The sequence below is a fragment of the Neomonachus schauinslandi genome, chromosome 5 (genome assembly GCF_002201575.2).
Source record: "Neomonachus schauinslandi chromosome 5, ASM220157v2, whole genome shotgun sequence".
NCBI classification, from domain to species: Eukaryota; Metazoa; Chordata; class Mammalia; order Carnivora; family Phocidae; genus Neomonachus; species Neomonachus schauinslandi.
Window position 1 is genome coordinate 41,611,705 of NC_058407.1, and position 27,547 is coordinate 41,639,251.

The 27,547-nt window shown below is 36.3% G+C and overlaps 1 protein-coding gene, 1 non-coding gene and 1 pseudogene across 4 annotated transcripts in view; 2 read left to right on the top strand and 1 right to left on the bottom strand.

Annotated features, from left to right (window-relative positions):
* The window catches only part of OSBPL8 (oxysterol binding protein like 8), a 159,391-nt gene that overhangs the window by 95,576 nt on the left and 36,268 nt on the right, over positions 1-27,547 (top strand). For 2 of the 3 annotated variants that reach the window (XM_044915365.1, XM_044915366.1), the window contains exons 6-8: positions 16,786-16,856; positions 23,455-23,532; positions 25,336-25,437. In XM_044915365.1, the coding sequence (XP_044771300.1) occupies positions 16,786-16,856; positions 23,455-23,532; positions 25,336-25,437 (251 nt within the window). Of the gene's footprint in view, positions 1-8,656; positions 8,802-16,785; positions 16,857-23,454; positions 23,533-25,335; positions 25,438-27,547 lie in introns of those variants that run through there. The other variant, XM_044915367.1, reaches the window with a different exon arrangement.
* LOC110570488 lies at positions 251-3,301 on the bottom strand (annotated as a pseudogene).
* On the top strand, positions 17,865-17,995 carry LOC123325016. The gene has a single exon (XR_006540184.1). It is a non-coding gene; the product is annotated as a small nucleolar RNA SNORA41 (small nucleolar RNA).

The following is a 27,547-nucleotide window of genomic DNA, read 5'->3' on the forward strand; positions in this document are numbered from 1 at the left end:
CCATCCAAGGAAACAAGCATATACACACAGCTCTCATTCCCCACTTCTACTTCTGAAACATTAGTCAGAGGGTCACATACCTGTTTTTAAAAATTAAGCTCAAAACACTTAAAATAATTCAATATTAGAAATTGACTCTGTCACAAGTCTCTTCTTTTTAGAAGTCATACTGGGCCAGTTAAATGCTCCAGTTCCATTCTCATTAACATTTATGAAGCAGCGAATATTCCAGCAAGTTCAAACTGGAGGTTTAGTTATCACAACACTGACTCCTGGTTGGCTGTGTGGGTTCAGTAGATCTACTCCTCTTCCTCTGGCAGAATTTGCTCCTGGATTCAGTCGTTCATTCTTTGGCAACTTTTTAGCTGTTGCCATGAATATTTCATTTACATTCATCGATGTTTTAGCTGATGTCTCCTTGAGTAATACACTGTTGTCATCTACATAGGACTGTGCTTCCTGGAAATTGATAGCTCTTTTATTTGCAGGATCAGCCTTGTTTCCCGATAAAGCTATTACAGCATTAGGATTGGCTTGCTTCTTAAGTTCTTTAATCCATTTTTTGGCTTTGGCAAAGGACTCGTCATTTGTGATATCATCTACAACTATTGCTGCTTCGGTCCTCTCTAGTACATTGGTGCTAGACTATGGTATTGTTCTTGACCAGCTGCATCTCATATTTCAAGCTTTACTGTTGTGTCATCAAGATAACACAGTTTGGGGGGCACCTGGGTGGCTCAGTCTGTTTTTTGTTTGTTTGTTTGTTTAAAGATTTTATTGATTTATTTGACAGAGAGAGGCAGCTAGAGAGGGAACACAAGCAGGGGGAGCGGGAGAAGCAGGCACCCGGCTGAGCAGGGAGCCCAATGCAGGGCTCGATCCCAGGACCCTGGGATCAGGACCCGAGCCGAAGGCAGACGCCTAACGTGACTGAGCCACCCAGGCGCCCCGTGGCTCAGTCTGTTAAGCATCTGCCTTCAGCTCGGGTCCTGATCCCAGGGTCCTGAGATCAAGTCATGCATCAGGCTCCCTGCTCAGTGGGGACTCTGCTTCTCCCTCTGGCCCTCCCCCATCTCGTGCTCTCTCTCTCTCTGAAATAAATAAATAAATAAATAATAAATAAATAAAATTATTTTTATTTTTAAAGTGCGGTTGAGGGGTGCCTGAGTGCCTCAGTTATTTTGGCATCTGACTCTTGATTTTGGCTCAGGTTATGATCTCAGGGTCATAACATCAAGGCCCACGTCACTCTGCGCTTAGTGGGTAGTCTGCTTGAGATTCTCTCCCTCTCTCCTTCCCCCGCTCATTCTCGCCCTCTCTCTCAAATAAGTATTTTTAAAAAAACTCGTAATAAAAAGTATGGTTGAACTGTCAACAAAGTAAGGGAATTGGTAGGTGGGGCAGAATTATGGAGAGTGGGAATCCAGAGAGGTGATGAGTTCTAGAGGCAGCATTTGTCCTGATTAGCACTTGTTACTTTCTGAAGTTCTACAGCTTGAGTTTAATGAGAAAAAGGGAGAAAAGTCCTGTGGCCCATTCATGATGGAAATTTGGATTGGAGATCTCTCCATGTGAAATTAGGAGTCCTTAGTTAAAAAAGAAAAAACAAACAAACCTGAAAAATATAGCCATAGAGGAAGATGCTGGTGTAAATGCCTGTCTTGGTTGTGACTCCAGGTAGAATGGGGGAGAGAGGGACTCTTCTTTGAGAGGCAAAAACATATACTCCTGTGTAGGCTTGGGGCCAGAACTCATCCTATCTCTGTGGCAAAAACAAAAACACCCCTCAGTTTAGTTTAAAATGATCTTTTCCCAAGTGCCTGGAAGAATCGACACGGATACTTGTTAGAGGAGAGGTTTAAACACATGCCTCCAAAAATTATTGATTTTTAGTTATGAGCTTATCCATAAACAAAACAAGTTAGCATTATGATGTGGAAAAATCAGTAAAGACATGAGGTAACAAGCCACCATCAGAGAGAATCTGCATAAACTACCTACCATCCAGACCAACATCTGCACCAATTAGAATTATAAATGCCAGAATGTGATTTAATGGGTTAAAGGCAATATTGAAAGATAATGCTGGGAACTTTTCAGAAGGATGAAAGACAGGGAACTGGGTGGCTCATTCAGTTAAGTGTCTGCCTCTTGATTTTGGCTCAGGTCATGATCTCAGGGTTGTGAGATTGAGCCCCCGCATTGGGCTCCATGCTCAGCACAGAGTCTGCTTGGGAGTCTCTCACTTCCTCTTCCTCTGCCCCTCCCCTTGTGTACGCATGCTCTCTCTCTCTTAATAAATAAATAAAATCTTAAAAAAAAAAAAAAGGATGAAAGACAACTGTCTGATTAAGGAGGCCTCACAATTCCCAAGCAGGAATTCTAAACAGTAATAGTTTTATTTTTTTTTCAAGATTTTATTTATTTATTTGAGAGAGAGGGAGAGCGCCGAGGGAGAGTGAGAGGGAGAAGCAAACCCCACTGAGCAGAGAGCCTGATGCAGGACTCGATCCCAGGACCCTGAGATCATGACCTGAGCCGAAAGCAGATGCTTAACCAACTGAGCCACCCAGGAGCCCTAAACAGTAATAGTTCTAATGCTGATACTTGACAAGAAGGAGGGCTGAAAAGTAATGAATTAAGTAAGCATTTATTTATTTATTTATTTATTTATTTTTAAAGATTTTATTTATTCATTTGAGAGAGAGAGCACATGAGAGGGGTTAGGGTCAGAGGGAGAAGCAGACCCCCCGCCGAGCAGGGAGCCCGATGCGGGACTCGATCCAGGGACTCCAGGATCATGACCTGTGCTGAAGGCAGTCACTCAACCAGCCCAGCCACGCAGGCGCCCTTAAGTAAGCATTTAACTTAGTGTTAGAAAAGTAATAGGATAAACCCAAAGTAGATAGAAGGAAGGAAATAATAAAGATAAGAGAAAAGATATAGGTGAGAGCAAGAAAGACAAAGTTGGTTGTTTGAAAAGGCCAATAAAAATTATCAAAACTTGAGCAAGACTAAGGGAAATAAACATTAGGAATAAAAGGACAACTAAAAATATAGGCAAATGTTTAAAAGATAATATAAACTCTAGCCAATAAATTTGAAAAATTAGATGAACAAATTTTTAGAATGATTGTACTTCCCAAAATTTAGTCAGTAATAGGAAATTCTAGTGATTTTTGTACTCTAATTAGTAATATAGATTATCTTTACAAAGACATCAAGATAGATTTACAAACAAGTTCTATTGAACATTTAGAGAAAAATATAACTCCAGTCTCACCTTAGAACTGTATTTCATTAAGTCTAAAAAAGTACCCCTTCTCCTACTTTAACATCTCTGAAATTGGGTTAGATCTTTTTTTTTGTTTTCTGGGGGCGGAGGGGAAGGTTGGGGGGCAGGAGCAGAGGCAGAGGGAGAGAGAGACTTTAAACAGACTCCATGCTGGGGCGGGGGGGCTTGGTTTCTTGATTTTGGCTCAGGTCATGATCTTGTGGTTGTGGGATTGAGTCCCGAGTTGAGCTCTGTGCCCAGCTGAGAGTCAGCTTCAGATTCTCTCTCCCTCTCCCACCCACCCACCCACCCACACACTCTCTCTCTCTCTCAAATAAATAAATAAAATCTTTAAAAAAAACTATGATGTCATTTAACATACAGATTAAAGAAGAAAAACTATGTCATCCCATCAATAAAATGTATTTGAGGGTGCCTGGGTGGCTCAGTCGTTAAGCATCTGCCTTCGGCTCAGGTCATGATCCCAGGGTCCTGGGATCGAGGCCCACATCGGGCCACATCCCTCTCCCACTCCCTCTGCTTGTGTTCCTGCTCTCACAGTCTCTCTCTCTGTCAAATAAATAAATAAAATCATGGGCGCCTGGGTGGCTCAGTTGGTTAAGCGACTGCCTTCGGCTCAGGTCATGATCCTGGAGTCCCAGGATCGAGTCCCACATCAGGCTCCCTGCTCGGCAGGGAGCCTGCTTCTCCCTCTGACCCTCCCCCCTCTCATGTGCTCTCTGTCTCTCTCATTCTCTCTGTCTCAAATAAATAAATAAAATCTTTAAAAAAAAAATGTATTTGAAAATGTTAACGTCCGTTCATGATACAAAATCTTTTAGCAAATTAGAAATAGAAAGGAACTCTTTCTTAACCTTGTAAAGTTAGAATTAGGAACAAAGGTGTATACCATCTACACTTCATTTCAGCATTGTACTTGGAATTTAGCTAGTGAATAAGGTAAAAAGAAATAAAAAAGGAGCAAATTTTATTTGTAGTTAGTATAGTTGTTTATACAGAAGCTCTCCCAAATTCACAGATAAATTATTAAAGTTATTAAGAAATTACTGGTTACATGTTAACTATGGTTGTATGTACCAGTAACAAGTGGTTAGAAAAATGCAGTTCAAAAAATACCACTTAAAGTAACAGAAAATAAGGTACATAGCAATAAGTCTAATAAATCTAACATAGTATCTTTATGTAGAAAAGTATAACACTAAGATGGTGTATTCTCAATAAATGAAGAGACATACTATGTTTCCAGTAGGAAAAATCAATATTATTAGTGTGTCAGTTCTCAAATTGATTTTATCTGTTCAAGGTATTTTGAATCCATATCTCAACAGGGTTTTTTCATGGTACTTGATAAGATTATCCTTAGTCTAGGGAGAACAAAGGGCAAAGAAGAGTCAAGACCCTCCTGAAGAAGCAGAGCCAGGCAAGGGTCAGGGGCTATTTAATACTTACCATAATGCTCTAGTAAGTAAGACAGGAGGTGTTGGTGCTGAAATAGAGACAAATGAAACACCCAACAACAGAGACTTAGAAATAATGTTACACATTAGAGTTCTACATGACACTGGCAAAAGCAAAACTACGGAAAAACAGTAAAAAGGTCATTTCTTTTCAGGAGTTGGCAGGGAGGCAGCAGTGACTAAGCAGAGCACAGGTTTTTATGGTAGTGAAGATGCTCTGTATGATACTGTAATGATAGCTACATGTCATTATGCATTTGTCCAAACCCATGGCATGTACAACATTAAAAAGTGAACCCTAAGATAAACTATGGAATTTGAGTGATTATGATATGTCAACATAGGTTCATCAATTAGAAGAAATGTACTGCTCTGGTGAGGAGAATTGATAATAGGGGAGGCCATGCATATATGGAGGCAGGGGGGTATATGGGACATCTCTGTACCTTTCTCTCAATTTTGCTGTGAACCTAAAACTGCTCTAAAAAATAAAGTTTTTTTTTTTAAAGATTTTATTTATAATTTGACAGAGAGACAACGTGAGAGGGAACAGGGGGAGTGGGAGAGGGAGAAGCGGGCTTCCCGCGGGGCAGGAAGCCCGCTGGGGGGCTCGATCCTAGGACGCTGGGATAATGACCTGAGCCGAAAGCAGACACTTAACGACTGAGCCACCCAGGCGCCCCAAAAATAAAATCTTAAAAAAAAAAAAAAAAAAGTAGAATGGCACGAGCCAAGCTACTCATGCTGTTTGACAAAGTCCAAGTATGGGGGACGATCCTGAAAACAGGAGACTCCACAGCTGGCTCCTTCTATTCTTTCATTTCGTTTATGGCAATCTTTATAGTTGTGGGAATATTTCTGGGCTGGCTCCTGCTATTCTCTTTCATTTTGTTTATGGCAATCTTTATAATTGTGGGAATATTTCTGGGGTTTCATGATAAAGTGACTACTCATTTTAGTTACGCCTATCTAAGCAATCATAATGAAACTAATTCCACGAAGAATTAGTTTCTATAGAACAAAATAACAAGATGGTCATGCTCTGTCTAGCACCTTTCTCTTTGCGTACTGTTTTTTAGTTTTAGCGAAAGCCAATAAGCAGAAATCAATAAAGGTCATGTTAATCATTACAAAGGAAAAATGAAAGAAGGCTATGGCTGTAATCCAGAAAATGATCTAAGATTTGGAAAAACAAAAATATCCTAACATATAAATAAAGTTCCTCCGAGGCTGTCAGGAGGAGATGCTTGCAACCTGATCCTGTACCTGTGTCTCCTCATTCGCCAACACCGTCCTTTCCTACAAGAGACCCACCCCGGCTGGAGCTGGACTCTGGCAGTAGAACATTTCAGTGTACTGGAAGTGTACTCACCTTATCCAAACATCATAGCATGGGGGAACAGAGAAGAAACATCATCAGCATACTATCAAGATAAGCCAAAGTCAGAAAAAATTGGGCAGAGTTCACCCAAACAGTTTGTCCTTGGTTTACAAAGAGATAGTACAGTGGTAGGGGACATTTTGGGTGATGACAGCTCTTTTATATTGAGTATCCTGTTTCCTGTATCCCATGCATTCTTACTTTTGCTATCACTTTTTGGTAAAATACAATTCTAGTACAGCCATTCTCAAGTGGGGTTGTATGAGGGAAGTAACGCCTATAGAAAATAATTTAAGTGAATATTTTCTCAGTTCTCCCAAGGATTATGGTGCATGGGTAGAGCCATTATAGATGTATGGGAGAAAAGGTTAATTCATTTTGAAAAGTGGATATTTCAATGCAGTAGGCCTAATGAATCCCAGGTGAGAAGGACTGCTCTAGTAAATTATTTGAAAATACTCATGGAAAGTAAATTTTAGACCTTACATGTTTAAAAATACCTTTATTTTACCCTAATATGTAGTTGATAGTTTGGCTGGGTATGGAATTTTAAGTTGGAAGTCATTTTCCTTCTGATTTTGAAAGCACTGCTTATATTTTGGTCCTGATTCTGGAATTACTGGTGATGTCAATAGCTTATCTGTTCCTGATCTAGAGGAAGTTGGTGTTATGAATTATCTGCAAAAGGATTCTTTGGTATAAATAGGGCTGGTTCTCAGTTTTTGCCATTGCTGGTTTGTGATTCAGCTTTCTGGGATATGTAAGACAGTGACTACTTGTTAATCTCATGCTTTCCAATGTCAAATATATGTTGTTATTGTATCCTATCCTGGATCCATACTTGTGGAATATGTACCGATACTTTCTATTTTTAAGAAATTACCCCTTTCTTACAATTTTAGTTTTAGGAGAGAACACATTAGGTTAGTGTCTTCCTTCTGCCATTTTAACTTGAAACCTTTCTAAATTTTACATATATTATCCAATTTCATCCTAATAACAATGTGGTAATATAGGTAATATTATTAGCATTTTATAGATGAGGAAACAGAGACCCACGGAAATTAACATAATTGCTAAAATGCATCCAGCTGGGATTTGAACCCAGGCAGTTTAATTTCAAATCCTGCTTAACCATTAACACAACAATGCCTTGAGAGTCAAGCACCATTGTATGAATTATAATTATTTCTCTCTTGTCTATAATTAATGGTCATTTATATTTCATGACATGGAGAAAAGCAAAACAAACAAAACAACCCAAATCCCTGTTGTAGTTGTAATTATCAACTGTAAACTTATTTTTACCATTATTTGATTTTTGAAATGCCTTTGCCCAATAAAGAACATGTTACATAAAGGAAATTAAATTTATTTGTTAAGTGTACTTTCTAGTAAAGAGAAACAGACTTAGATTATATAGGATGTTATTGTATAGGAGTGGAGAAATAGCCTTGAAATGTATGCACAATAGGAGGAAGGAAACTGAGATCGTATAGTAAAGTACCTATAAAAATGAACCACTGTCAGTTGAAATTTTAATGGTAGTTATAAAGAGATAGCATAGACTATAAATTTGGCTATTGGCACTTTACTGTTAGATTTAATAGTGAGAATCATACCAGTAACTTAGTTTTAACCTAGTAAAGAAAGGTATTCCATTTGTTATTGTGATAATAAAGCTGCATTTTTCTTTAAATAGGAGAGTTTTAAGTGGAAAATCCTTATTGGTAGATGATATATTTTGAAAAGTTTAAATGCGTTGACCAGGAACTACAGCAGCTCCTATCTGTTTCAAGAGAACATGTGTTAGAGCACTCAGCATTATTGTGGTGTCTTTTCAGTCTTCCTTCTGGATTGGTTTGCATTAACATTGTCTTAATGACTCATATGTCCTTGCTAGAGGTAAAACTTAAATATTTATTTTCCACTTTAGCTGTTAGAATCCATAAAAATTGTACTTGAAAGAATATCTTTCCTTATGAATTCTTAAACATGGCTGAGGTACGCAGTGGATTAGATATAGATCTAGAGGCTTTAGGAAAGATAAACAGTGTTATATTTATATCCATTTATGAGGTAAGCAAAAACTGGAAAGAATCGGAAGAGGTGGGAAGTGTGGCAGATACTACAAAAACATAACGGATATGAGAAAAGGGTTGCATTTTACTTCATCCTGAATCTCTAAGTATTGATCTTGCTTTGTTTTTACTAAAGCAGCAACCTCAGTTCAGGGCATTGCTGGTTTGATAAAAAGGTAAAACATTAGTGGAATTGCCTTTCTTGTTTATCAGTTCATTAAAAAAAAAAAAACCAACAACCCACTAGCAAGGCTTAATGCCTTTTCTGTTTATTGCTGATTTGACAGTCTCTGGTCCTTCTCCTTTGCTGTTAAATGTGTGTGTCCTTTGTTTGTGCTGGTGGGTTTCGCTACATTTGGATGGGAGAGAAAAGCCTCTCATTGCCATACTGATCTAGTTAGCCTTCTGGGTGAACGTATACGTTAAATAGACCTTCTAAGCCATGAAAGAAGAGAGCTCACAACAACGTAGATTTTCTTCCTGTACTGTGGTTTCGCCTGTTTTATTTCCTCCACGAATTGATGGCCGAAAGCTTGTCCGGAATGCTTCATTTGGAGGATACAATGAACTTTCTCCTTCCTTGCCAGGTTTGTTTGTTTAATCTTGCATTCTTTTCTTAATTTCTTGCAGGCTTTTCATTAAACTAGATATTCCAGCATCTTAAAACTGCTTTCATTTAAATGAAACAGATTCTGTAGTGAAAGGTTCAGTTTTAGTGACTGCTGCTATATGGCTTGGCTTTTCCATGTTTTCTCTTAAAATCTCTTAAGCCCAAACTTGACAACTAGTGATTCAGTGAATTACAAATCTTGCATTGCTGATAGCATGAATTTTTGCTTTAATTATAGAAATAAATATTATAATCCTTTGATAAAATTAAAACCTTTTCTGGACTTGAGATAAATTAACATTCTATAAATAAGCAAATTAATCTGAGGTTTTTGCAAATGAAACCCAGATATTTAATATTGATAGTAACTATGTTAAAATTGCTGTTTAGTTTAAGCTTTAATGGTTCAGGTCCTGACTAAAGTGAAGTTTTCTGTCCAAGTATAATTTTTGAAATAGCCTTCTTGTTGTTAGATGTGTCTTTGTATAATTAGTGTGTGCTAAGAAATTGTTATTTTTAAGGTAACAATTTTAAAATGAAATTAGGCATTTGACAGCTGTGATTCAGACATTAAATAATTGGTTTATGAAATAGGTCTTTAATTGTATGAAAAAGATTTATTATAGCAAATATTTGGATATATATTTTAAAATATTTTAAAATCTCTATTTTCCTTTCAAAATTTAAATTGCAACATAATTTTGTCTAGTCTTTTGAGGTTATATTTTTCTTTTAAAATGAAAATATTCTTTCAATACTCATGGCAAAGAAATCACTGAAACTGGTGCTTGCTTTAACCATCTCTAGATTTTTCTGACACGTTTTGTTAAATTTGAATTATGTTTTCTGCTTTCACACTAACATTTATTCTTGGCTTTTTATGAATATTCATGCTGATAGGTGGTATATGCATTATTTTGAGATAGTGAAACACCGTATAGATGGTGCTACCTGGACAATTAAATAAATCATTATAAATTCACTGATTTCTTTTCTGACAGTGTTTTCACAAAAGAATTGGGAACCATAGTCCTGAACTGTTGCCTAAGTAGCATAAGCTATAAACAGCATTCATAATCTGTATTTCATCTTCTCAGTATAGCATGGTTACTATCATGCTTCTTATGTTCTCAAAATGGTGTACATTTTAGTTATTTGTCTTTGTTCAGAAGTGTCTTTGAAAATACAACATGCTGAAAAATTTGAAAGTTGTTAAATACTCTATTTGCTTTTACAGTGTGACTTAGTTCTATTTCTGTGTGTGTTTCTGTATTTTATTTTTTAAGCTAGCAAGCTTGTAGCAAATGTTTGCTGACTTTCATGCAATGATTCTACTTAATATTAAAGAATAATCATGTGACTACTAAACAACAGAAAACTTCACTTTTATTAAAAGTTTGCTATTTACTTAATTGGGTAACTAAAGGCAGAATTGTCAATTTCTCTTGTCAAAGAATATATTGAAGGTCACCCTGGATTGATTTATTTGAATGGAAAAGTAAATGGTTGGCTTTGTTTTCTAATTCTTGAAATAAAGAAAATCATATTCATAGGGATGCTTCCATATCCCCCTTTTTACAACCAACAGTTGTACTGCAACCAGCCACAATAGGAAGCTCTTTATGTTGCATTTTATCAGCTAAGAAATAGAATGGAATTAGGCACTTCAGAAAAGTGGCTTTTATGTTGTTGTTTTTCCAGTTAAAAAATAAAACATATTTCTTCTGGGACCTTTCATTTTACTGAAAAAAATTTTAGATGCATTTGTTTTTACCTGACATTATTAGAGGAGAGGTTCTGTGTTAGTGATATTGAAAGATCATTTTGCCTTACTACTTTGAACATAACCTTCTTTTCATTTTAGTTTCCTTAGGAAAAAATTACTTTTTTGTCTTTCTACCTTAAGAAATATATTGGTTTGGCCTTTTTCTTTATGACGAGCTATAACATAGAAATGGTACCACCTGCCCATGTATTTCCAATAACACCATAGTGCTTTTTTTTTTTTAAGTTCATGTCTGCTTATCTGTTTCTTTCCGCAATCTCAGGTGTATAACTTCTAGATATGCTTATTGGACCAATCTCTAGAATAGTACCAGAAAATTGGAGTAAATAAGCTTTGAGCAAATAAATCACTTATGGGCAAACTGTGTGAGCTTTAGTGCACAGATAGATTTCTTTTTACTATATTTTGACTCTCAGAGTTTTTTTTTTTTAGTACAATTTCTTGATTCTTGGCTATGTTCATTACAGTTAATATTAATGTAGCTATATTTGTAAATACATTTTAGCAAGACTGAAGCAGCATAAAGCTTGCTTTATTATATCTAAACATTATTGAACCAAATTTATTACGGAAGTATATGAAAGGTTATACCTTGTCAATGAACATAGCACTTGTATTCTGTTAACAAATTAGAAGTTAGGGACATGGTGTTAATTTATTTAGGGATAATATTCCATTGGGTTAGTAGGAGGAAGTAAACTCTGTGTATTACTACACTACTTAAAAATATTTTTGTGACCACAGATTTAGGGAAGACTTTCTTAAGACCAAAAAGCACTAACCATTAAAGAATGAGATGGCTAAATTTGACTACCTTAAATTGAGTGGTTTATAAAAAAAAAAAAAATGCAGGTAATAAAAAGACAAGAATAGGGAGTTATTTGTAACATATAGCTGGCAAAGGACCAGTATCTGGAATACATCAAGAATTCCTATATAAATCAATAAGAAAAAGATAGACTCTGTGTGTGTGTGTATATATATATATATATATATTTTTTTTTTTTTTTTTTTTAAATGCACAAAAGATTAGGGCTCCTGGGTGGCTCAGTCAGTTAAGCATCTGACTCCTGGTTTTGGCTCGGGTCATGATCTCATGGATTGTGGGATTGAGCCCCTTGTCAGGCTCCATGCTCCATGGGGAGCCTGCTTAAAGATTCTCTCCCTCTGCTCCTCCCCCTGGGTGTGTGAGCGTGTGCATGTGCGCACTCTCTCAAATAAATAAATCTTTAAAAAAAAAATAAATGCACAAAGGATCTGAGGAGGTCCTTCACAAAGAGAAAGTTAAAATGGCTAATTAAAAGTGCTCAACATCATTAATAGTCAGGGAGATGCAAACTAGAAGCCCATTATACCATTGATATACACACCCCAGAGATTAGCAAAAATATTAAAAATTTGTCAATATTGATGTTACCATGGATATGGAGAAAGGAGAACTCTTACTATTAGTAGAAAAATAAACGATTTGGTATCCTTAAAGTTGAAGAACACATATACTATATTCCTACCCAGGAATTCTAGAATTCAAAGAAACTCACAGGTAGGTGTGTATGTATATATATATACATACACACCAGGATATACTTCCAAGAATATTTGTGGCACCATTGTTCATAAGAGGGACAAATTAGGAACAACCCAAATGTTTATCTACAGTAGATGGATAAATAGTGGTATAGTTATGCAATGGGATTCTAATCTGCAATAAAAATGAATGAAATACCTCCTTGACATGCTGGTAAAGAATGTTTGCAAAAGTCAAGATAAGTTACCTTTGAGAAGATTAGATTGTGATCAAGAATGGTGCTGGGAAGTGGGGAGGATCTTACGGGATTTTGACATTTGTTTTTTTTATTTGGTGGTGGTTATGCCAATATTCACTGTATACATTAAATTATACATATTTTATGCATTTTCTGAAGCTGTTCTATATTATATGTATTTAATAAAATAATTACAAATAACAGTGGAGTCCAGTTTTGTTAATTTTTGCAACAAATTATCAAATTTTTATGTTTGAAAGGGTGAATAAGGATTAGACCTTTCTTTTCAGGAATTCACAGTCAAGTATGGAATATGAACATGAAAACAAATAATTGAAGTATATTGTGATAAATAGGGTAGTACAAATATGTATGAAATGCTATATATCTCGGAGAAGGGAGAGCTAACTATTCCTACACAGTCAGAGCAAGGCCACCGACAAGAGGTGGCCTTGGGTCTTGAGAGGCACCTAGCATTCTAAAAATAGCATGAATTTTAAAGTTAGACCTAAGTTTGAATTAGCTCTGATACTTACTGACATTAGTCAAGTTACTTAATTTCTGTGAACCTTGGCTTTTTCAATTATATAAAATATAGTTAATATGTGGGGTTTTTTTGTGGTGTTATTAGTAGGTAAAACATCTAGCATAGTGTCATAATCACACGTGTTCTTACAAGTGGATGTTGGTTCCTTTATTGTTGTTTTCATTAATATGTTAATTATTACTATTGATGAATTAATAAGAATTAGTCAGGTGCAAAATAAGTTAAAGGGATATAGACTAAGTGAGGAAGGATGCCAAAGCAGGAGAGGTCTAATAAACTGGAAGAATAGAGAAGGCTGAGTTTTTATTTATTTTTTTATTGAGGCATAACTTACACAGAAAAGTTAAGGGCACAACCTTTTGAATTTTAAGTTACATATAGACCCATGTAGCCACTTTCCAGAACCACAGAAGAGTGCCTCTTGCCCCTCCCAGTCAATTCCTTCTACTAACAAAGGTAAACCACCGTAACAACCTCTATCCCTATAGATCAGGTTTGCCAGTTCCTGAACTGTATATAAATGGAGTCATACAGTATGTGCTTTTTTTTTTAATGGAAAGACATGACTTTTTTTGCTCAATATTGTGTCTCTTGTTTTCTGTAGTAGTAATTGGTTCTTTTAATTACTACTACATTGCTGTGTAACATTCCATTGTGCTGTGTAAACATTCATTTATTCAACCTTAATAACCATTTGAGTTGGCTTCAGACTTTGGCTATTATGAATAAAGCTGCTGTGAACATTTTTGTATCTTTGATGAATATACACAACCATTTCTGTTGGGTATATCTAGGATTAGAATTGCTTTGTGTTAGAATATCCATAAATTCTGCTTTAGTACGTAGTTTCAAATAGTTTTCCAAAGTGGTTATGTCCCATTATACTCTTACCAGTAGTGAATAGAGTTCCAGTTGCTCCACATTCTAATCTGTACTTGGAAGGTAGTATCCCTTTAATTTTAGCCATTTTGGTGGGGATATAGATTTCTGTATCATTGAGGCAGTTGGGAGGATAGTAGGAAGAGAATTTACTACCTAAAATCACTAACAAGGAAACCTGGTAAAAAGTCATGATCTGAAATTGCTCTGCATTATTAATAATGGTCAATAATGTGTTATAGGCTTCAGAATTTTGTCTATAAATACCACTTTTTTAAAAAAATAGAGGAGTAATTTTAAAGTAATTTTAAATCTCCACACATGGTAGAAAATAATAATTCATTAATATTAAGAATTACTTATTACAGGGGTGCCTGGGTTGCTCAGTTGGTTAAGCGTCTGCCTTTGGCTCAGATCATGATCCCAGCGTCCTGGATTGAGCCCCCCATCAGTCTCCCTCCTTGGTGGGGAGCCTGCTCCTCCTCCCTCTGCCACTCCCCCTGCTTCTGCTTGCTCTCTCTCTCTGTCAAATAAATAAATAAATCTTAAAAAAAAAAAAAAATTCTCCCTCGCCCTCTGTCCCTCCCCCCATGCTCACGTGCTCTCTAAAATAAATAAATCTTAAAAAAGAATTACTTATTATAAAATGTTACTACTCTGAATAAATATTTGAGAATTTTTAAACTGAATTAAGTAACTTTGGTTTGCTTTATACTAAAGTCTAAAATTTTGGTAAGTTATTTAAAATTTCATGTTGCATTTATGAAATAGTTTTGTTTCCCCCTAGTATTGGGATTGAGTGATCCTCCTTAACAGAGTTGGGGGGTGGGGGAAGATACCTTCTTCATATTACAGAAAACAATGCAGTAAAATCTCTGGATTAGGAAATTGGAATGGATTTGTTTTTAGCTAATAAAAGCCAAATAGAGAAAAATGGTATTATTAATATGTTAGAAATAATTTTTAAATGCTTCAGGCACTGGTGCTACTGATGATTATTTAAGTGCTGCTTTATGAATAATTATGTATGTATTTTTAATATAGGCTTTATTGGACTTAGAACAAATTATTATAGGGAAGAGTTAATAATACTTGCCCTCAAAAGTAGAAGGAACATCTTTAAATTGAGTACTGCTCCTTTTATTTTTATTTTTTTTTTTTAAAGATTTTATTTATTTATTTATTTGAGAGAGAGAGAGAGTGAGAGAGCACAAGAGGGGGGAGCGGGGGAGGGAGGAGCAGACTCCCCGCTGAGCAGGGAGCCCGATGCGGGACTCGATCCTGGGACTCCAGGATCATGACCTGAGCCGAAGGCAGTCGCTTAACCAACTGAGCCACCCAGGCGCCCCGAGTACTGCTCCTTTTATACCTGCCACGCAAATTTCAGTATTAACATTTCTCTAATTGTACTTTTTTTTTTTTTAGATTTTATTTATTTGACACAGAGAGAGCGAGAGCAGGAACACAAGCAGGGGGAGTGGGAGTTAGAGAAGCAGGCTTCCCACTGAGCAGGGAGCCCAATGCGGGGCTCGATCCCAGGACCCTGGGATCATGACCCAGGCCGAAGGCAGATGCTCAACCGACTGAGCCACCCAGGCACCCCTCTCTAATTGTACTCTTAATAACATTAATCTGTTAATTGCTTTTGGCATAGTGTTATGTTAATGTGTTACATGATTGCAGGGATCTGTGCATGTTCATCCCAGTACATTCATGTATTTTAGATTCATTCTTTTAGAATTTGTATACAATAGTCACTGCCGATGATCATCTTAAGAGTCAACATGAATTGAGGGCGCCTGGGTGGCTCAGTTGGTTAAGCGGCTGCCTTCGGCTCAGGTCATGATCCTGGAGTCCCGGGATCGAGTTCCGCATCGGGCTCCCTGCTCGGCAGGGAGCCTGCTTCTCCCTCTGACCCTCCCCCCTCTCATGTGCTCTCTGTCTCTCTCATTCTCTCTGTCTCAAATAAATAAAATCTTTAAAAAAAAAAAAAGTCAACATGAATTGAATGTATACTATATGGAAAATACTATGCTAAATGCTTTCTAATGGATCCTCATTTAATTCTCACAATAAGCACATTGTTAGGTTTTTAAGTCTGTCCCTCAATCTAGATTTATTTTCTCTAGTCCTTTATCACCAATTCTAGAATTGTTTCTGATTTGGCAAGAGGTGTTAAAAATATGCTGGGTTGGTTCTTTCAGTTAGGATTCTTTATTAGAAAAGAGTTCACTAGAGGGGCGCTTGGGTGGCTCAGTCAGTGGAGCAACCGACTCTTGGTTTCAGCTCAGGTTTTGATCTCAGAGTCCTGAGATCAAGCCCCGCCCATGTCGGGCTCTGCACTCATGGGGGAGTCTGCTTCTCTTTCTCTCTGTCTCTCTCTCAAAATAAATAAATCAATCTTTTTTTTTTTTAAGATTTAAAAAAAATTTTTATTCATTTGAGGCACAGAGATAGAGCAGAGAGCATGAGCAGGGGGAGAGGCAGAGGGAGAGGGAGAAGCAGGCTCCCTGCTGAGCCAGGAGCCCAATGTGGGGCTCAATCCCAGGACCCTGGGGTCATGACCTGAGCTGAAGGCAGACGCTTAACTGACTGAGCCACCCAGGCATCCCATAAATAAATAAATCTTAAAAAAAAAAAAGATTAATTTAGTAACTAGAATAAAAACTCCATGAGGCCTGAGTTCATGAAAAGTGCTCTAGGAGCACAGAAAAGAGGTATTTAGCTTGATGCTGATGGGTTCAGGAAAAGACTTCATTGCCTTTGTAAGCCTTAATTTATTCTAAAGAGTTATTATACTACATATGATCCCTTAGAAGGGTTTTAAACTATAATAGTTTAACACTGTATGTTTAGTCTAAGTTTTTGTACCAGTATACATCAAGTATAATGTATATTTGAAATTGGATGACTTATATGCATTTGCTTCTTAATGCCTGTATGCTATATAGTAATACTAAAATAATAACAATGTTTTTTAAAGGTTTTGAAAGAGGAAAGGAAGACATTTCTCAAAATAAAGATGAATCTTCACTTTCTATGTCAAAGAGCAAGGTAAGCATGTGTTGTCCCCAAATACATGACTATGGCCTTTTTCTAATATTTAAGAAGAAGAACAGTAAAATTCTATCAGATTTTTATGGGATGTTTTTATGTTGGTATATCTAAATCATGCCGTATATAAGAAAAAAGGAAAGTTCCACTGGGGTTGATGTCGGTCCTGTTGGTTACTTAGAAATACAGCCTATTGGTAACCAGTGTGTTCTCTCCAGAGTTATATTGCTTCTGATATGTCTGTTATTGTAGTACTTCTCAGACTGAGAATTCCATTCGGAGAAGTTCTCAGGATTCCTTGTGTTTTGTTTTGTTTTTTAACTCTTAAGTGTTTTGAGTTTATTTGAATGACAGTCAAAATACATTTTGGGGCACCTGGGTGACTCAGTCGTTAAATGTCTGCCTTCAGCTCAGGTCATGATCCCAGGGTCCTGGGATCGAGGCCCACATCGGGCTCCCTGCTTGGTGGGAAGCCTGCTTCTCCCTCCTCCATTCCCCCTGCTTGTGTTCCCTCTCTCGCTGTGTCTCTCTGTCAAATAAATAAATAAAATCTTAAAAAAAAAAATACATACATTTTACCAGTTAAAGGCCAAGGTCTCTTGCAGTAATGGCCTGCAATTGAAAGACATTTTCTTAGAATGAGATACAGTTTCCTAAATTAGTAATTCTCAAACTGGGATACTTGTATATATTTTTACTGTTGAGAACTTTTTCTTTAAGAGTATATATTCAAATTTGAGAAACACTATGTAATACATTGCTTTTCCTATGGGTTTGTAATTTCTCTAATATTATATATAGAATATATATATTCTATATATAATATATTTGCTATAATTTGTTAAAGAATTTGACTTCTGACTGTTATTTCAGGAGGTTTCAGGAGGTTCAATAGAAGAAGCTTTTGTTTGTGGAATCAAACTTCAGTGACTGTCAGAAAATCTATTTCTTAAGCTAGTGTATTCTCTGCTGTTCTCAGCTAATGAGAGCTGCTACCCATTATTTTTCTGCCACAGCTCCTAGTCTCTAGCTGTCCTCATGGGAGCAGTTGTGGCATTCCACTGTGGGAAAGAAACTGTTTACATGATTAAACACCTTTCTTAACAAAATAGAAGTGGGCATATGTATGACGAACAGAACATGAAAAAAACCTACATTTTTGTTTCCATGCATGACAATGGTTGAGAAGAGTGCATGATTTTTTTTAATGTATAATTTTATACACACTTTATCCACACTTTTCAAGTATTCATTACTTAAATATCATATGTGTAAAAGTACTTAGGATAGAAGTTTAATAGTACCGTGTATATATATATAACATACAAGTAAGAAATTCCTTGATCATTTTATGAGATGTGTAAAGGAAAAATAATTTATTTTGAGTCTTCAATAGCTAGAAATATAATGAAATTTATAGAACTTTTTAAAACCTATTTTCAAGCAATTAATACCAGAATTGTTGAATATGTGGTAGAACAGTATTCCTTCTCAGAAGTCTAAATACTTAAACCCCACACTTATATATCACAGCCACCTATATGTAGTCTCTAAATTGGGGGGAGGGGAAGAAGGAGGGCAGGGAGCCTGAAAAGAAAATTTACATACCTTAATGAAGCAGGGTGGATTAATGAAAAAAAAATAGGATTTAGAACTGTACTTTTAGGGGCGCCTGGGTGGCTCAGTCGGTTAAGCCACTGCCTTCGGCTCAGGTCATGATCCCGAGGTCCTGGGATCGAGCCCCGCATTGGGCTCCCTGCTCTGCGGGAAGCCTGCTTCTCCCTCTACCACTCCCCCTGCTTGTGTTCCCTCTCTCGCTGTCTCTCTCTCTGTCAAATAAATAAATACAATCTTAAAAAAAAAAAACAAACACATACACAAAACTAAATAAAAATAAAAACAGAGCTGTACCTTTAATAGCACCAATCATTTTGGACTCTTTAAATTTAAATTAACTAAAATCAAGTGAAATTAGAAGTTCCTCAGTTACACTAGCCATATCTCAAGTGCTCAGTAGCCATATATAGCATTTCTGTCATTCAGAAAGTTCTGCTGGACAGCACTTTTTTAAAGTCAAAAAAGCAAGTTTGAATCTTGATTCATATATATTACCTGTGACTTCTTAGATACTAATTACAGTGATATTAATAGCTATTTTGTATTAAGAGCTTACTGTGTGTCACCTTAACTCTCATAACAATACTAAAAGGTGGTAGGTATTATTGGCCCCATGTTCTAAGTGAACAAACTGAAGCTTAGAGAAATTAAATAAGGGTCAGAGTGGTAAAGCTGGGATTCAAAATGGCTTCAGTTTTCTTATCTGTACAAAGGAGAAAAGATCCACTTCCCAGATTGTGATACTGCAAGTGCCTGACAGAGTACCTGGTTAATAGTAGGTATTTGAGAATTCATCTTCTTTTTTTGAATAAGAATTACAGTGGAGGGACACCTGGCTGGCTCAGTTGGTAGAGCATGCGACTCTTGATCTTGGGGTTGTGAATTCAGGCCCCACGTTGGACATAGAGTTTATTTAAAAAGGGAGGGGGAATTACAGTGAGTGAATGGGATTCTTAACATGGTAACTAGTGTAAGTAAAATTGTTCTTAAATCCTGATATTTTCCAACAGTTGAAACCTATTGATTCTATCTTAACTTAGATTTAATCCTTGTTTATTCTGTTAGCTGAAGAGATGCATAGTCACCAGTTTGTCCTTAAATATTCTAACACATAACCCAGTCTTATTTTTCACAACAATCCTAAAATTTATACATTTATCATTAAACCACATTCTCATGGAATTCTGAACATTTTAACCTTACTTAAGTAACTTCAGGAAACAAAGTTTTGTTATTCCTTCTGTAATCAGTGTGCATAACTGAGACGATCATAATTTTAACCTTATATTTTTCTGAATTTGATGCAAAAAGTATTAATACTGCCATTTTGGTCATAGGATTTGGGATTATTTCTTAAAATACATGATTAAGACCAGTAAGCACAATGGAATACACTTTTTTACCCCCTCATTTTTAAAAAAAATACAGTTTCTATTTCTCATGCATCCTATAAATGAGTGGATTGGAAAAGTCAGTTAATCAAATCCCATCTCATCTTGCTGTTAGCGTTTTTAAATGAATTTTTAGTAGTCCATCTCAACAAAAGGAATTTCCAGCATGGGTACTGTGTCTAGTGGGATAAAAGTAATCCTACTACAAGGGTAGTGGTTTTTGAGCCCAGATCTATTTATTGACTTGATTCTCCAGGCATACATACATCTGCTTATTTATAGGGATGCTACATGTCTATCACTTGATGTAAAAAATGTATGTCCCTGGACATTTAAAAAACCCTTCCAAATCAGGATATCTGATCTAGTCATATTAACATGAACATTATCCCTTATATCTGTAGTATTTTGTAGTTTTCAAAGCAAGAGGAAAGTATTCTCATACGTAAATGTTCCATTTATTTAAAGGCCAGATTTTTGATAGCACTTACACTCTAGAGGATAGTCACAAACCTGAAACACAATATATACCAAGTAGTATGTTAAACACATCATGCACACTACCTCATTTAACCCTCAGAGCAACCCTACAGGTTAATAAGAGTATCCTCATTTACAAACAAGGAAGCTAAGACTGAAAGAGATTGAATAACCTCCTGAATCATGCAGCCCGTAGGAGGACAATAGTTATGGGGGGAAATGAAAAGAAGGAAGGAAAAAGAAAACAACCTACTGAGCATTCTAAGACCATTTAATGAAGAAACAAACAGTACTATATATTAAACCCTGTGGTGATCATTAAGATAGTGTTCAGTAAGGTTATAAAAAAGGACCAAGTTAGTTTAGTAAAATATTTCCGACAAAAATAGTTTGAGTTTTGGTATTTAAAAGGAAACCTGTTGATACAGAAAACTTTGGTATAGTGTATTTAAAAAGCTTGTAGAACTTGGTCAGTGGATTTTTTTTTCCCCCAGAACTGGCTACACAGAATGGCAAGGATTCCTTGAAATATGTGTTCTCTAAAATTTACCAAGCTCAGATAACCCCCTTCTGGCCTGCAGGTGCCTTATATTCTAGAATCTTTTAGGAATCACCAAGCCAGATCTTGTCATGTCAGGGAAACATATTTCCTGTTGTTCATGAAGATAAATCTTAAATTTGAGTCTGGCTAAAATTCTGTGTAAATAGTTTTAAAAGGTGAGAAATCATTACAGTGAAATGGCTAAGAGCATGAGACTGGGAATTAGGTAGACCGGGGTACAAATCCCAGCTCATCTCCTTATTGGCTCTGCGACTTTGGGAAGTTATTTTTAATTGGTTAGTCTTGGTTTTCTTATTAGCAAAAGGGAGATATTATTACTATTTCATAGGGTTGCTTTGAGGATTAAATGAGGTAGTGCATGTGAAGTGTTTAGGAAAGTACTTGGTAAAGAATAAGCAGCCATTTCTGTTAGCATTTATTCTTCATTTACTAGTGTCTAAGAAGTATATTATAATACACATTTTCCTATTAAGCTGTGAGAAATAGAAATCATCCTATTTTTCTGACAGTAGCTGTGCCATCTTTAGGTTCTCAGGGGCAAGGAGAAGACAGAGACTGTTTGGCTTGAGCAACTTTGTAAAATTGTTTTGTTATCACAATCAGTGTGCCATTGCCATGAGAGTAAGTAGTATGATGTTTCAAGTTCAGTTTTCAAAGGAGTGACTTTAACAAAAATTTAATTGGGTTAATCCCCACCTTCTGCATTGTACATAGTTTGTAGTTCCCTTCTATCTAGTGCAGCCAGTTATTGTCATCATCACCATAATCACCCATATTTCGTACCAAGTAGCAGAGGTGTTTTTTCAGAGAGGTAAAAGAAATGAGTTGCAAATGCTAGTTTAATTTTCATTTTATTAATTCATCAGATATTTAGTGAGCCCTTTCTTTTCCCCAGGTGATAGCTGGGTGTCATTGGTGAATAAGTATGGTCCCTGCCTTCATGGTTCTTCAAATGGAGTGAGGGAGTTCATACCCAAAGTTTTGTTATCTGTAATCACACCTAGTGCTTTGCAGGTCTAGCCATTCAACATTTGAAAGCCACCATTTGGATCAAGCCCCATATACTTTCTTGGCACCAGGAGTCATGCTGAGTACTTTATTTATTTATTTTTTTTAAGATTTTATTTATTTGAGAGAGAGAATGAGAGAGAGTGAGCCCATGAGAGGGGGGAGGGTCAGAGGGAGAAGCAGACTCTCTGCCGAGCAGGGAGCTCGATGTGGGACTCGATCCAGGGACTCCAGGATCATGACCTGAGCCGAAGGCAGTCGCTTAACCAACTGAGCCACCCAGGCGCCCCCATGCTAAGTACTTTAAATACCTTCTCCTGTATCTAACAATAGATAAAAATGAAAATCATAGGACAGAGGACACTAAGCGTGCTTAATTTTATTGTCCAAGATTTATAGAAGCAGCTTTCACATTTGTGCTCTTTTACTCTGGTGAAAGAATGTAGTCTCTTCAAAAGAGTGCTATCAGGAGACCTACATTCTGATCCCTGTTACATTATTGTTAGTTTAGAAAATCAACCTCCAGAGCCTCCCTTTCATGATTTGTAAAATGGAGCTAAAACCACTTGTTATGTCTATTTTTAAGGTTCTTTTTTTTTTTTTTTTTAAGATTTATTTATTTATTTGAGAGAGGGAGAAAGAGTGCTAGTGCACCTCTGGGGGGGTTCAGAGGGAGAGAAGTGGACTTCCACTAAGTGCGGACCCCAGTGTGGGGCTCGATCTCACACCTTGAGATCATAACCTGAGCCAAAATCAAGAGTTGGATGCTTAACCAGCTGAGCCACCCAGGTACTTCTATTTGTCAAGGTTCTTATGAAGATCAAATAAAAATAAGTATAAGCAAAGTTTGGAAACAAGTTTAAGACAATAATACTTCAGGGGCACTTAGGATAGGTAGGAAGAAGTAGATGCTAGGAATATTGGTTTTTGAACACTACAAATTAGATAGTGTTTTAATACTAATTTCTGAAGATATATTTCTTTCCATTGGAGAAGTAGCAATAGGGCAATGTGTGCAGTAACTAGAATGTACATGGTTGATTTTATTAACTTGGAATATTTTAACTGTTAAAAAATTACATTGCTTTGGATACTTTCGTTTTAAGAATAAATAATTGCATATGTTTCTTAGAAATATTCTGGAAAGTAGAATGCAAAAATTTACAAATGATCTTATTTAACCTCACATTGTAGATTAGTTTATTGATTAGGGTTTTTTTTTTTTAGTAATCTCTACCTCCAATGTGAGACTTGAAGTCACGACCCCAAGATCAAGAATTGCATCCTTTTCTGAGCCAGCCAGGCACCCCTGATTAGTGTTTATTTTGTGCTTTTGTGGGTTTAACATGGATTAGCTTTTAAACTAAAGGTATCTATATAGGGAAAATGGACACCTGAAAATTTATTTTTGCCTAAATCACAGCAATAAATGGGAAGAATTCACAAACATAGCTTTAACATTAATTTGTATATGCTGTATATGTAGAATAAGTGAAGGTTTTAATTATGATTTCTCTTTGTTCATTTCTGTGTGATTCAGTCTGAATCTAAACTTTATAATGGCTCGGAGAAGGATAGTTCTGCTTCAAGCAAGCTCACAAAGAAAGAATCTCTCAAGGTTAGTTTCCAGTTATTTCATAAATAACATTGTGCTTTGCATGTGCTTTTGAAAGTAGGCTAACAATAACAAGATAAATATGTGTCTCCTAAAGAAAGAAAAATAATATCCAGACAGGCACACATAAAGAATGTTAATATTTGTATGGCACACTGAAGTCAACTGAAGAGGCTCCTTGATGACTGTCGGATGCTGCCTCCGGCCTCACCTGACCATTCCTTTGGCTGAGGACTGGACAGCTCTGCACACTTGAACCGAGTTGGGCACATCACTGTGTTGTAGAACGTGTTATGGGAAGCTCTGGTGCTTTTTGAAATTCAAGTTTACGAACTTGCAGGGTCGTGGGCTGAATTTGGCCCACAGGTAGATACATTTGTTTGATGTATACAATGTTTTAAAAATTTGAGGTAACAAATACAAGTTCAGCTTTCCAACCTCTCTTTAAGAAATATGCACTTGGGCTTGCCTTCCAGAATGGCCACGGATCCTGGATCTTAAGAAACACATGCTCTCTAATTGACTCTTATCCCTGCATGGTCTATTTTTACCCCTTTTTTTCTTATATCTGATCCTGTATGCATTTGCATTTGCAATCCCATATTAAATCTACTGTTATTCAGATATGCATATTAGTAAAGACCAAAAGTCTGAAGTTTTTTGGCTGTAGAATTATTTAAATTTTGTTAGGTGTATATAGTCTTTTTGTCATTAAGTGTAAAACAGGAAGGTTTTATAGCTAAAAGAAATGTATCACTGATAGTTTATCACCACTTTTCCATCCATTTAATAACAAAGTAATAATAAGACTATATTAATCCACTGCATCCTTCCCAGATTACCTCAGAGGTAACTTACGAAGGTAAAACTTTGATATTTTGAATGAATTAATATCATTTTATGATAATATCTTAGTATCAGGAAAGAGCAAAATTGCCAGTTGCAAACAAATGCAGCACTGTCTGCAATATGAAAAAACTGATAACAGAGTGGATTCCATCAGTAAGAGAACTTAAGAAAAATTATAGAGCAGTAATAGCATGGTGGTTAAGAGCATGTCTTTTAGAGCCAGTCTGCCTTTGATGAATCGTGCCTCCATGACTTACTAGCTGTGTGATCCTGGGTAAGTCACTCTTTGTCCTTCAGTTTTCTCATCTGTAAAATAAGGATAATAATTGTCTTACTTTCTGGGGTTATTGTGAAGATAATGAGATAGTACTTGTAAAGTGCTTAGAACAGTAACTGGTATGCAGAATGTGTCCAGTTAACCCCATGTTTTATTCATACTACGAAGCTTATGTAGCAATTAAATGAATGAGGTAGGCATGGAAATGCTCCCAAAAATATTGAATGGGAGAACCTTTTTTAAAAAAATGTTTAAAAAACAAAACCTCAAGAGCTATATATTTCTATAGGTTGTATACGTAGAAAAAGCCTGAAAGGATAGTGTTTTCCAAAAGTGTTAATAGTGGTCAGTTCTGGGGATTGGGAATAGGATAGGGTCTAATAAAGCTTTTAGCTTTATTTGTGTTGTTTGAAATTCTTACCATGAGATTGGATACATGTAGTATTGTGTAATTAAAAAAAGGTAAATTCTTCAAAAAGATACAGAGAACTAGTGATCAGAAAAACTAGACTCTAAAAATTCCTACCAGCTCTTAAAAAAAAAGTTCTTTTATCCTAAAATGCTAGAATTCTAAAAGAGGTTTAGAATCTTATACTCTACATGTTATAGACCTAAATTTTTAGAAAGAAATTGCCCATTTCTAATGAATTTTTAATTTTTCTATTATTTTTGTTAAATAGGTGCAAAAGAAAAATTACCGAGAAGAAAAGAAAAGAGCCACAAAGGAGTTACTCAGTACAATCACAGATCCTTCTGTTATTGTTATGGCTGATTGGTTGAAGGTCAGTTTGTATTGAAGCTTGAATTCATATTGCTGGATGTTTACCTACTGGAATAGGAAAGCCCAGAGTGCATCTAAAGCCTTCAAGACAAAAACAACTCCTGGGATGATTGTTTTTCACTGGCAACCTATTAATTGTATCCCAGAGGTTCTATGTTCCAGTCTTAATGGGGAGAAGGAAACTTAACATTGTCTGTCTTGAAATAACATCAGATATGGATAGCAGTTCTTTTTAAAAGGCTTTTTGGTTTGTGTGACATTATATAGTCTAAAGAAATATTTTGCTGTTCAAACTATCATTTAGTATTATTGTAGACTTGTATGCATTATTGAGAAGATATTAAGCAAAGTTAATACAAAAGTTATCATTTGGAAAGGATTAATTTTCAGAAAAACGTGCATATTGCTGTTTCCATACCTTATTTTGGCCTCTGGTTATTTCCACTATCTTTCATTTCCTTTTTTTATCATCCCCCACTATCCTCTTTCTCATTCTTATCTGAAGGTTATTTAGTTGGAATCTTTCAGACTAATGCTGAGTTTAAGAATGATCTTGTTGAGACTCTGACTCCCAGGAAATTTTAGTACCTGACATTAATCTAAAAATCACCCCAGCCCTGAAAGTTTTCCACTCCCAAAAAGTTGGTACAACCTCCAATGTAAAATCCTTAGGAGATCTTTTGTGGAAATTCTCTCACTAAAATGGGAGCCTAATGATAGTTTCCTTGTTAGTTCAGGTAGTACTAGGGTCTTCTTCAGTGTTGTGCTGGAAACACATTCGACTTACTTTGACTGTCTTTAAGCTCCACGTCTCATTTGGGTTTTTCAGAGCTAAACTTCTTCCTCTTGTCTTCTGACATTGGATTCCTGCAGCTAACCCCCTAAAAGTCCCCAACACATCCCCTGGCTGACTTTTCTAAATCATACCTTCATTCTGATATTTGCCATCCATGTTCTATTATCACATGTCCCAGATCCAGAATGTTATCTTAGGATAACTCTTCCTTTTGCTTTTCTTGTCTTTCCATTTCTTTTACATAAACACATACTTTTCTCAAAGATTTTCTCTTCATTCCTGGCTCCAAACTCCCCCTTACTATTTTTTTCTTATTTACAGTTACTGTGGTATGCCTATTTCAGGGGTTAGGGAGTCCTATATTTATTTCGTAATTCATAAAAGTGCTTTGAGAGAGCAGATGTTTTACAGTAAGTAAAAGTGAGGATAATTCCTAGTTTTTATTCTAAATATATTAGCATTCTTTTCAGTATTGTGAATTCAGTGACTTGCATAGAAACATTTTTAATGGATGACAGAAATAGAAATTGATAGGAAAAAACAGTTATAGACTTGTTATTGCCATCACATTAAATCCTGGAACGAGGAACATTTTGAGATTAGAGAGAGAGATTCAGGTAACTGTGTTTTAAAATTCCCCCAAGAACTGAAATGGCACAGTTTATGTAATTACTAAGAACAGAGTAATTTAGAGAAGGTAATTTTAGGGGTTGGAAGAGAGTTCTTCCCTCTTCTACCACTCAGTGAATATTTAGGGAATGCCTGGTGGTTGTGCTAGCAGCGATTTCAGCACTGCTGATATAGTGGTAGGAGGGAAACAATCTTAAAAGGTGGAATAATCTTGGGATGCCTGGGTGGCTCAGTTGGTTAAGTGGCTGCCTTGGGCTCAGCGGGGAGCCTGCTTCTCCCCTCTGCCTGCAGCTCCCCCTGCTTGTGCTCTCTCTCTCTCTCTGTGACAAATAAATAAAAATCTTTTAAAAAGGTGGAATTTTCTTATACTCCCACAAATAAAATTATGATAGTTGCTAAGAAGAGGAGAATCTTGGTACTAGGAAAGTATATTTTAATGGCTCCTGGGCTGGCCTGGAGGGTTAGGAAAACGATTCTACTTGGCGCATTATTTTGAAACTGTTGACCTCGTCTCTGGCTAGACTTTAAGTTTCTTGGCGGCAGGAGCTATGCTATTTTTAGCTTTGCGTGCAGTGCTTACCATCTAGTAGCTTAAAAAAAAAATCTACTGAATCTAAAGTGTATATTTTGTGGAAATTTTAGATTAAAACATCCTATTTGCCATTACTGAGTTTTTATATTGTGG